General features: G+C 39.4%; 1 protein-coding gene across 3 annotated transcripts in view; it reads right to left on the bottom strand.

Moving 5' to 3' along the window:
• Positions 1–965: 965 nt before the first annotated feature.
• TLCD4 (TLC domain containing 4) overlaps positions 966–12,590 on the bottom strand; it is a 75,662-nt gene continuing 64,037 nt past the window's right edge. For all 3 annotated transcript variants that reach the window (XM_053591030.1, XM_053591031.1, XM_053591032.1), the window contains exon 7: positions 966–1,540. In XM_053591030.1, coding sequence (XP_053447005.1) covers positions 1,222–1,540 — 319 coding nt within the window. In that variant the 3' untranslated portion in view covers positions 966–1,221. The remainder of the gene's footprint in view (positions 1,541–12,590) is intronic.

Genomic DNA, 12,590 nt, shown 5'->3' with positions numbered 1-12,590 from the left:
GCACTTGAAAAAAATAAATAAAAGTAATAATAGACAAATATATAAGTCGATGTTTGGAATGCAAGAACCAAAATAAAGCAAATACACACACAAGTCACCTGTCATCCATCTTCACATAACCAGACAATAATTTTTATAATTAGAATACTTGGATTAAATTATCTTATTTTCTTCCTGTCCTTTAAGAAAGAAATACAAAGCTCTCAAAATGCTGACTAAGCAAGGATGGGATAGATGTGAGTAAAATATAAATACTGATGTTTTTGTACTAGTTGGGATCTCATCAAGAAGAGGACAATTTTAGGTGCACAGTAAGTACATATTGCATAATACTTTGGTACTGATGATGCTGGGTTCTGAACTCAGATTTTGCAAACAGAAATAACATAGACAAATGCAAGAGAGGCAGATAGGAACAACAGTATTAAAGCTTTTCTCTTAATGATTCCTCCTATTACCCACGGGTCCTAAATAGACATCTATCAACATGCATTTTTAGAAGAAATTCCTCTCCTAAAGAGGTCTTAAGCCTTACTATAACATAAAAATGCAATAATTTGATAAAAGGCTAAATAGGAATAAGAAAGTGACATCTGAAAAAAAATCTTAAAATGCAGGAAGTGTTTTCCATAATTAAACTAATGAAGTAAGTCCCAAAGTGGTAAAATATTTCATCATCAGTAGATGATTCCATATCGGAAATGAAAAATATACCACTTTCTAAATAGCCTAGGAAAAGAATATGTCAACCAATTTAGAAATTAAACCCTATAGAGGTGTTGACAGCCAGAGTAAGAAAAGAGTGCTTGATAACAAATATTATTAACTATTTACAGATTTAAAAGTAGTTCCCACTCTTTCAGCAGAATTGGTGACATAAAACCAAGTGCACCAAGTTATCATAGTCCTCTTTCTAGACAGAGAAAAATACCAATGCAGGTTAAGAAATTTCTGGAAAGATTCACTATATTTATGATTTTTTATTCGAACCTTTAAGATTTTACCCATGCTTATAAATAATGCAGAAGAAAAGCGGAAATCATAGATGAAAACTAAATTTTAGTTTCTCTTTTCTAAAAGTAAAAAAAAAAGGAACCAAGATGCTGCAACCCTGAATAACAATTATTATTAATGAAGAAGCGCAAAAACATGCCAAGGGTTCATCCTATCGGAAGATAAAATGATGGGAGGTGATGAAGTTGGCTTATCCATAGCACACCATTAGTCAAGTTTTCCATTCTGAAGGCTACTTTGGGCTTTCTCTTGTCTGAAGAGAGAGACGACTTTGATGCATCCTTTTGAAATTTTGATCATCCACATGATGTTCATCACATCCAAGACAGCACAGGAAGTGATCCAGGAACACTGGATTAATAATCCAAGCCTTTGGTAGGGTTCTGTTCCGTACACGGAATACATGAAGCTGTACAGGGGCGGCATGGAGGCCACGCGCACCAGGAAGAACACCACCATCATGAGGACTCCATTGACCACGTTGGCCGTGCAAAACTTAGGGTATTTCAGAACTTCAAAGAACCACCTGAAAAAAGAATTAAGGAAAATCACATTTGCACTGCATCTCTGAGGAGTAGCCCTGTTAGTTTTAGTTTGTTGTTTTTTTAAAAATTCATTGAATGTCCCGCTAAGATGTAGAAAGGTCAAGTGCCTACCATGGCTAACAATGCCGAAAGAAAATGGAGTTGGAAGACCCATCAAGACTTACCATAAAGCTGCCCTCACTGTCAGAACTAGCTGCCGTAATGGTCGAGAATTAACAGTTTGAGCTACAAAAAGAGCACGGCATTGCCAAAAGAATAAACAAATCACTGGGACGAGACAAGCAGCACAAAAATAAACCTACACAAATATACTACTCAACTGGTTTTAACAGGGGCGTGAAAGTAATTCCATGGAGAAAGAATGCCTTTTCAATAAACTGTGCAAAACTGTATATCCACATGAAGAAAAATGAACTTACTCCTTAGACAAAAATTAACTCCAAATGGGTCACAGAAGTAAATGTAAAACGAAAAGACAATAAAACTTCCAGAAGAAAACATAGGGAAGATCTGTATTATTTGGGGGTTTTATAACCTATTTTACATACAATACCAAAAGCATAATCCACGTCAGAAAAATTGATTAAGCTGGACTTCACTAAAATTAAGAACTTGCTCCTCCATTAAGAGAATGAAAAGACAACCACATGCTGGGAGAACATATTTCCCATATATAGTGTGTGTGTAAATATTTATATATGATAAAGTACAATATACAAGTATTTATATATGATAAAGTACAATATACAAGTATGATATTTGTATAATTATCTATATAAATATGTAAAGTACAACACACAATATGATAAAATATACATAGAATTCTCAAAACTTAGTAATAACAATTCAATTAAGTGGGAAAAGAGTTAAACAACTTATCAGAAAATACAGACAGATGAAAATAAGCATATGAAAAGATGCTCAATGTTGTTTGTCATTAGAAAATACAAATTTAAAGAAGAATACTACCACACACCAATTGTTAGTGTCAGTTTTTTGGATTTTAGCTAAAATCCAAATTGGGTATTTTGGCTAAAATCCAAAAAACTGACACTAACAATTGGTGGCAAGAATGTGGCACAAGAGGAACACTCCTTCAATGACGGTAGGAATGCCCGATGGTACAGCCACTTAACAATTATAGAAACGTGCGTATACCCACATTAGTATGTTTCCAAGTTCTATCAGCTGGGGGGCCATGGAACAATGATGCCTCCATAGTAATGAGCACACCCAGTGCCCACAGCTTGGTTTCTAATACCGTTTACAATGAAATGAACCAGGGCTCCTTGAGAAACGGCTGATTCTAGGTCTAGGAACAGAGGACATAACATATGACTCTCTTAGAGAATCAGGTAGTGCTGGAAAGTAAGGAAGTACTCAGAAACCAAGACGCCTTTTATGTCAAAAGAACACAGCAGCCAACTGAAAGAGCTCTCAGGGTCAAAAACAATTTGAGCAACAAAATAAACAATAGAGTACTGAATAACCAGTAGCTCATACTGATATGAATGAATAAAGAGAGAAGAAACAAATCTCCTGCTTAGAATAACTGCAAATAATTTACACAGATAATGCACCTTCAAAGAGGTAAAGCATAACTCCCTCCTCCTCAAACGTGGGCTGGATGTATCATTAGACTGAATTGGTCCTAAATTCTTATGTTGAATCCCTAAGCCCTACATTCTTATGACTGTATTTGGAGGCCCTTTACGGAAGTAATTACAGTGAAATGATGTCACAAGGGTGGGCCCCAATTCAACAGACTCAACTGAAGAGGAAGAGACAACAAAATTCTCTCTCCCCCTCCTTCCATGTATACGCAGAGAAACGGTCGCATGAGAACACAGAGAGAAGGCCCCTTCAGCAGAACAGGGAGACAGGCCCCCACCAGAAACCAACCTTACTGACACCTGGATCTCAGACTGTAGTTTCCAGAACTGTGAGAAAATAAATTTCTGCTGTGTAAACCACCCAGTCTGTGGCATTTTTTATGGCAGCCCCAGCAGACTTCCACACACAGTGACTTCCTTCCAAAGAGCACGTTATGGAAGGGAGGATGATGGCTCACTACAAAGCCATCCTGAATAAAAAGGACAGCTTCACAACAGAGCAACCTACCCACCAACTCGGCCTGCTGACCGAGGTCAACACAAATGGCGGTGTCCTGTTCGCAGCATGCAGTCCTCATGAAATGTGATGAGAACGACACTTTACCTCTGTGGTCTTCCCCCCTAAACTCCACAATCCCAGTATAATCATGAGAAAAGCATCAGAGGGACCCAAATTGAGAGACATTGCTTCTGCAAAATAACTGATCGGGAATCCTCATTACTGTCAAGGTCAAAGCCTAGGAATATCTGAGAAACCGTCGCAACCAAGAGAAGCCTGAGCAGATGCGACAAATAAATTAACAGAGCATCTGGGATTCTGGGACAGTAATGGGACACTGGGAAGCAACTAAGGAAATCTGAATAAAGCATGGACTTTAGTTGGTAGAATGTACCAAGATCGGTTTGTTAACTGTACTGACTGCACCATGCTAAGGTAAGATGCAGTAGCGGGGGGTGGATGTGGGGTCTAGGGAACCCTCCGTACCATCCTTGCAACTTCTCTACAAATGTAAATCCTTTCTACAATTGAAAGTTTATTTTTTAAAAGTTCAGTGAGCATTTGCCCCATTCTACTTTTATCTCCTTTAAAAACTACCTTGCCTAATTCTACATCCTTGTTTCAACGTTTAAAGTGTAAAGGCAGCAAAACATATCCATGTACGATGTGTCTTAATATTCATTTCACCTGAATTAGTCATGGTTAAGCTGAAACTGTTCAAGCTAAGAAACTAAAAATTAAAAAACTTCCAAGTATTTCATTGAGAGACTAAAATATCAAATAGGAATAATTTATAGTATAAGAGATATAATTTACATGTAGGATGAAAAAGGCAAGGCTAAATTATTTAAGACAATTAAAAGAGAAATTATTTAGACAGCAACAGTCAAATAAATAAAATACAGGGTGCCCCCAAAGTCACCATACGTAAGGGAAACATGGGAAATTGCAGCTAAATGGACCTTTATTTACAGAATAATCATTACAAAATTTTATGAAATATTTATGAAATATTCTCTATTTGTTGGCCACCTCTTTCTACACACACAGGCATACACAAAGTCTTCTCTCCCACTCAGGGTAAATGTATTCCAAGATAACGGTTATTATGCAAGTTTGTTCATTTATCCTATGTATGGAGACTTCTGGAACACACTGTAATACTGCAAATAGCAAAAACATCACGGAAGCAGTAACATCCATACACTTTAGTCCAGATCTGTCCTCTAGCCATCTCTTCTCCCAAGACCTCCTCCCTTCTTCTCCTTCAGCCATTCATTTCCTTGACTCCAGGGTGACCTTGGGATTACCCAAAGAATGCTATACCTGAAATAAACCATTCCCCTCTAACCACAAGTATTTCACGTCACCCAATTCCACATAAACTTCGACCTCCAAACTCTGAAATCCCTCTCTGCCGGCCTCCACACTTCCTTTCCTACTTAATCGGAACATAAAGTCGGTATCAGAACACACATCAACACCTTCCGGTCTCTCGTCACGCCACCCACCCACCCACCCTGCCTGGCTCCACGGCCTCATCAGGCGTCATGGTAAGCCCGGAGGAGCAGGTGCAGTGCTACGCAGTCAGGCTGCCTGATTCACAGCCTCATCCTGCCACTTAGCAGCTGTGTGGTCTTCAGCTGGATGACCTATATGTCTCAATTTTCTCTCTACACATGAGAATAATAAGAGCACGTCTTTGTCCTATGAAGCTGTTATGACATGTGGTAAGAACTCTCTCATACTAAGAGTTCAATAAATATTTTCACCCTCATCCTCATATATCAAGGTACATGGCACAGATATGTTTTCAAGAGATACAAACTTCAGCTTGATGTTTCTTTTACTTAACTCCATATAACCACTTCCAAACCTGTCCTACCATTCAAGTCATTTCCCTTCTTCATTAGTTTCTGCATCTCTGTCCCCTCCGAGGAACTAGTCTCTTCTATTACTGAGACACAGTTGCCTATTGAACAACATGGATTAGGGAAGCCAATTCCCCTCATATTAAAAAATCTGCATGTAACATCTGACTCCCCCAAAATATAACTGCTAATAGCCTACTGTTGCCTGGAAGCCTTACTAATAACAGAGTCGATTAACACATGCATATTATATATTACTCCTACAATAAAGCAAGCTACAGAAAAGAAAATACTAAGAAAATCACAAGGGAGAGAAAATATATTTACTATCCATTAAGTGGAAGTGTGTCTTCATAAAGGTCATCTTTGTAGTCCACACGAAGTAGATTCATCCCAGCCTCCATCTGGTTGACCTCTGCGTAGCACATGGTACTGTCGACCACTACTCTCCCTCTTTCCTTCCTTGATTGCCACAATACTATTTCCTCTTGATTCCTTAACTATGTGTTAAGAATCAGTCTTCAGCCTTTTGGCAAAAGATGCCATCTTCTAGTAATTCACCATGAGGACAAACACATAGAGAAAGACGAGAGGCCCCTGATACATGCTCTCCAGGCTTTTTAAGGAAACATGGAGTTGTTCCTTTGGCCACATACATACGCATCTACAAGAAAGGTGATGTTGTAGACTTCAAGGGAATGAATGGGTACTGTTCAAAACAGCATGCCACACAGATTTACCAGGCAAAAAGGGAAGAGTCTACAGTGTCACCCAGCATGCTGTTGGCATTGTTGTAAACAAACAAGTTAAGGGCAAGATTCTTGCCAAGAGGATTAATGTTCGTATTGAACCTATTAAGAACTGTAAGAGCCAAGATACCTTCCTAAAAACACATGAAGGAAAATGATCATAAAAAGAAGGAAACCAAAGAGAAAGGCACCTGGGTTCAACTGCAGTGCCCGCCTGCTCCATGCAGGGAAGTACACTTTGTGAGGACCAGTGGAAAGGAGGCTGAGCTGCCAGAACCAATTCCCTATGAATTCATAGCATAATGGACGTACAGTGTAGCATTCTCGGTACAGGAGAACCGAGAGAACCAGCTGAATGGGACACAAGGTGCTAGTACCTGATCCCTGTGAATTCATGGTGTAACAGGCATTGGTCACAGCCAATGGCAAGGCCCCTGAGCTTCTTGAACCTATTCCTTAGAATTCATGGCATAATAGGTGTTAAAAAAAAAAAAAAATTAGTCTTCAGTTCCACTGTCTGTCCTTTGTGTTTCCCGGGAACCACTTCTTTTTGACTGTTCTACCAAGGCCATTTCACTCATTCAAAAACACTGTATGTACATATGATACAAATCTTCTGGTTTCAAGAGCTTTCTTAGGTTCTGCTTGTAGTTCCTCATTTCTCACTGGGCATCTTCACTGACAAACCACAAATTCTCAACTATGTATACAACCCAACATGCTATGACCAATACCGGAATCCTTGCCCAGACTCCCCTTTCCCATTACCACTGCCACAAGAAACTACCTGTTTCTCATTTGATCCTCCCAAACTTAATCAATGGCATCACCATTGACTCAGGCATCCAAATCAGAAGCCTAAACTATTCCTACTGTCTGTACCCAAGCCCTGTCTGTCTTACCTCCCCAAATCCTTCCTACTCTGAGCAGCACCCGTAGCTCAGTGGGTAGGGTGTCAGCCACATACACCAAGGCTGGTGGGTTTGAATCCAGCCCAGGCCAGCTAACAAATCAACAATGACAACTGCAATGAGGAAATGGACAGGCACTCTGGTGGGTGCCTGTAGTCCCAGCTATTTGGGAGGCTGAGGCAAGAGAATCACTTAAGCCCAGGAGTTTGAGGTTGCTGTGAGCTGTGATGCCACAGAACTCTACAGAGGATGACACAGTGAGACTCTGTCTCAAAAAAAAAAAAAAAAAAAATCCTTCCTACTTCTCTCAACTCCTCCCATTCCCACTGCTGCCACTTTAATTTTTGGTCTTCAGCGTCTCTTACTCAAATGACTGCAGTGACCCAATGATTTCTCTAACTCTACCTTTCCAGCTTTTTCCCTTCCAGGCCACAAGTCCTGCACTATATTCAGCCCAGGCTACTTCCTGTTCTTCAACACTTCATGCACTTGCCAAACTTTCAGTTGTCTGGAAATTTAATTACCTACAAACCTAAACTTAAAGAACTTATCTTTTGGCTTTACTGTGGCAGTCCTGTGTTTCACTGCTGCCAAGTTCACTGCTTGGACTTTAAGCCAGTTTCTTTCAAAAGAAAGAACCCCTATGTTAATATTCATATAATTCAACATGAAATAGTATTTATATAACTGTCCTCCTCATCTTCCTCTCCCATGACAGAAAGGCCATTTATTTTGTTAGAATCCATTTCTTCCTACCTAATCAGGACATTCTTTCATTCCAACAAATAAAGGCATAAGACAGGAGGAAGCAGGCACACAGTTGGGAAGAAAAAACAGAGGGAGAACACTCTCTCTTCCCCCCTACGTTTCCTACTAAGGTGTCAAAGAGAACGCAGCAAATTGTGTGTGTCTATAATCCTCCCCCAAACTCCAAGGAGAAAATTCCGTCTTTGGTCCTTCAAGCACTTCTTCTTTCCCCTGCCCTTCTAAAGGAACTTGGACTTTCCATTAAATTTCCTGGGACTTAATTGTGTAGAAGTGTGGTTCTTACTACAAATAATGTAAAAATAGAAACTATCTGGTCCAATTCACATTTAGAGAACAGAGGGCTATTTGTAGGTGGAGAAAGAAAGGGGGTAAAAGTGAGAAAAGACAATGGGGACAAAGAATCTATCTCCGTGTGGCACTGACTTAGTAAGTTTTAAAGGAGTAGGGAGCTGACAGTCCTAAGTTTGCAAGAGCCCTGGGAAAGCTGTGAGGTCCAGGAGATATTGTGAGTTCTAGAGGAATGAAGAGAATTTTAAGAAGTGCTGTTGTAACAAACTGGATCTTTGTTGACATCTTTGGAAAAACTCCAGCAAGGATTTAGATAGCGGACCATTTCTGAGACTCCAACACAGCAACTGGGCTGTGAGCAGACCCAACTTACATCTTGGTTGCAAATGTAACTGTTTCAGGCATGTGAACATTTGTACTTAAGAAATATTAACCCAGAAAGAGGGACAGAGGGAGGGGGGTGGGGCCTTGGTGTGTGTCACACTTTATGGGGGCAAGACATGATTGCAAGAGGGACTTTACCTAACAATTGCAATCAGTGTAACCTGGCTTATTGTACCTCAATGAATCCCCAATAAAAAAAAAAAAAGAATCAGAGGAACCTTCAAAAAAAAAAAAAAAAGAAAGAAAGAAATATTAACTCTAGAAAGTTAGGAATACAGGAACTTAATTTTTAAAAAGTTGTTCTCCATCCCAATATTATGTCAGTTCCAAAACTACTTCTAAATCAGTCCCTGATTACAGTTCCTCTCTTTCTCTTACTTCCCACAACTAAACATTCAACTTTATCTTTTAGATACCACCTTTTCTTCTTTTCTAATCATTCCAACATTCCTCACTCGAGCCTTGCTAAATTTCCACTCAGACACTGTCTGTCCTCTTATCCAACATCTCCAAACTCATCACCTCCCCGCCTCATTTTCCTAGTTCCCTATCACTTTTGATGGGCCCATTTCTCTGGGTCCATTATAGCATTTACCTTAAATTTGTCCCTGCTTTCTATCTCTAATTTTTAACATTATTTGCCTTTTTCACTGTGCTGATATCTGCACTGGTGGTGCAATGCACCGGTGGATTAAACCACTGGTGTCTCAGCACAAATCAAGGCAATTGCAAGAAATGGTATTAGCAACCATTGCATTTTTCACTGCCACACACTCGCAGTTAAAAACAGAAATGAAATCGGAAAAAGGGAGCTCTGGACAGCAAATAAGATCGAATTGGAATTCCAAAAGTTGGGTGGTGCCTGTGGCTCAACGGGTAGGGCGCCGGTCCCATATGCCGGAGGTGGCGGGTTCAAGCCCAGCCCCGGCCAAAAATAAAAAAAAAAAAGAAAGTGGAATTCCAAAAGTTATCTCAAGAATTCAACGGATTCAAAGACCAAATGACCAAAGATTTCGACACATTGAGACAAGAAGTTGCATCCTTCAAAGATCTGAGAAACACAGTAGAATCCCTCAGTAACAGAGTGGAGCAAGCAGAAAAGGATTTCTGACATTGAAGACAAAGCTTTCGAATGCACCCAAACCTTCAAAGAAGAAGAGAAATAGAGAGCAAAAACAGACCACTCTCTCAGAGAGCTCTCGGATAATTTGAAGAAAACCAATATTCGTCTTATAGGGATCCCCAAAGGTGACGAAGTGGCTTCACAAGGCACAGAGTCTCTTCTCCATGAGATTATGAAGGAGAACATTCCAGACATGCCAAGAGATTCCGAAATTCAGATAGCAGACAGTTTCACAACTCCAGCATGACTCAACCCAAATAAGACATCCCCCAGACCCATCATAATCAATTTCACTAAAGTTAATACGAAGGAGAAAATTCTGAAAGTTGCCAGACGAAAGAAAACCATTACCGACAAGGGAAAGAATATCAGAATAACTGCAGATCTCTCTGCTGAAACCTTTCAAGCTAGAAGAGGATGGTCATCGACTTTTAATCTCCTAAAACAAAATAACTTTCAACCCAGGATCCTGTACCCAGCTAAACTGAGCTTCATTTATGACGGAGAAATTAAATACTTCAACGACATTCACATGTTGAAGAAATTTGCCACAACTAAACCAACTCTCTACAACATTCTTAGACCTATCCTCCATAAAGACCAGCATAATTCTCCACCACAAAAGTAAACCCACCCAAAAAATTCTTTTTTTTTTTTTTTTTTTTGTAGAGACAGAGTCTCACTTTATGGCCCTCGGTAGAGTGCCGTGGCCTCACACAGCTCACAGCAACCTCCAACTCCTGGGCTTAAGCGATTCTCTTGCCTCAGCCTCCCGAGTAGCTGGGACTACAGGCGCCCGCCACAACGCCCGGCTATTTTTTGGTTGCAGTTCAGCCGGGGCTGGGTTTGAACCCATCACCCTCGGTATATGGGGCCAGCACCTTACCGACTGAGCCACAGGCGCCGCCCCAAAAAATTCTTGATCAAATTCCAACTTCCACAGTCGCAAAAGGATTAAAAATGTCCACCGGTCTCTCGAAAGGCTTATCAATACTCTCAATTAATGTGAATGGTTTAAATTGTCCCCTAAAGAGGCATAGGTTGATGGACTGGATACAAAAACTAAAGCCAGATATTGCTGCATCCAAGAATCACATCTTACATTAAAAGACAGATATAGACTCAAGGTGAAGGGATGGTCATCTATACTCTAGGCAAATGGAAAGCAGAAAAAAGCAGGTGTTGCAGTCCTGTTCGCAGACGCAATAGGCTTTAAAACAACCAAAATAATTAAGGATAAGGATGGACACTTCATATTTGTTAAAGGTAATACTCAATATGATGAGATCTCAATTATTAATATTTATGCACCCAACCACAACGCAACTCAATTTATAAGAGAAACTCTAACAGACATGAGCAACTCAATTTCCTCCACTTCCATAGTAGTTGGAGATTTTAACACCCCTTTAGCAGTCATGGATACATCCTCCAAAAAGAAGCTAAGCAAAGAAATTTTAGATTTAAACTCAACCATTCAACATATGGACTTAACAGACATCTACAGAACATTTCATCCCCCAAAAATGGAATACACATTCTTCTCATCAGCCCACAGAACATACTCCAAAATCGACCACATCCTAGGCCACAAATTTAACCTCAGCAAACTTAAAAAAATAGCAATTATTCCTTACATCTTCTCAGACCATCATGGAATAAAAGATGAACTAAATAACAACAGGAACCTGCATACCCATACAAAAACCTGGAAGCTAAACAACCTTATGCTGAAGGATAGATGGGTTATAGACGAGATTAAGAAGGAAATCACCATGTTTTTGGAACAAAACAACAATCAAGACACAAATTACCAGAACCTCTGGGATATTGCAAAGGCAGTCCTAAGAGGGAAATTTATAGCACTGCAAGCCTTCCTCAAGGGAACGGAAAGAGAGGAAGTCAATAACTTAATGGAACATCTCAAGCAACTGCGGAAAGAAGAACACTTCAACCCCAAACGCAGCAGAAGAAAAGAAATAACCAAAATCAGAGCAGAATTAAATGAAATTGAAAACAAAAGAATTATACAACAGATCAATAAATCCAAAAGCTGGTTTTTTGAAAGGATGAATAAAATAGATAAACCTTTGGCCAACCTAACCAGGAAAAAAAGAGTAAAATCTCTAATTTCATCAATCAGAAATGGTAATGATGAAATAACAACAGACCCCCTCAGAAATGCAAAAAAATCCTTAACGAATATACAAGAAACTCTACTGTCAGAAATATGAAAATCTGAAAGAAATCGACCAATACCTGGAAGCATGCCACCTACCAAGACTTAGCCAGAATGAAGTGGAAATGTTGAACAGGCCTATATCAAGTTCTGAAATAGCATCAACTATACAAAATCTCCCTAAAAAGAAAAGCCCAGGACCAGACGGCTTTATATCAGAATTCTACCAAACATTTAAAGAAGAACTAGTACCTATACTACTAAACCTCTTCCAAAACACAGAAAAAGAAGGAATATTACCCAACACATTCTATGAAACAAACATCACCTTGATCCCCAAACCAGGGAAAGACCCAACAAGAAAAGAAAATTATAGACCAATATCACTAATGAATATAGATGCTAAAATACTCAATAAGATCCTAACAAACAGAATCCAACAACACATCAAAAAAATTATACACCATGACCAAGTCGGATTTATCGCAGGGTCTCAAGGCTGGTTCAATATACGTAAATATATAAATGTAATTCAGCACATAAACAAACTTAAAAATAAAGACCATATGATTCTCTCAATTGATGCAGAAAAAGCTTTTGATAATATCCAGTATCCCTTCATGATCAGAGCACTTAAGAAAATTGG

This window comes from Nycticebus coucang, chromosome 5 (genome assembly GCF_027406575.1).
Source record: "Nycticebus coucang isolate mNycCou1 chromosome 5, mNycCou1.pri, whole genome shotgun sequence".
NCBI classification, from domain to species: domain Eukaryota; kingdom Metazoa; phylum Chordata; class Mammalia; order Primates; family Lorisidae; genus Nycticebus; species Nycticebus coucang.
The sequence above is the reverse complement of the archived record's forward strand: the minus strand, read 5'-3'. Positions and strand labels throughout refer to the sequence as shown.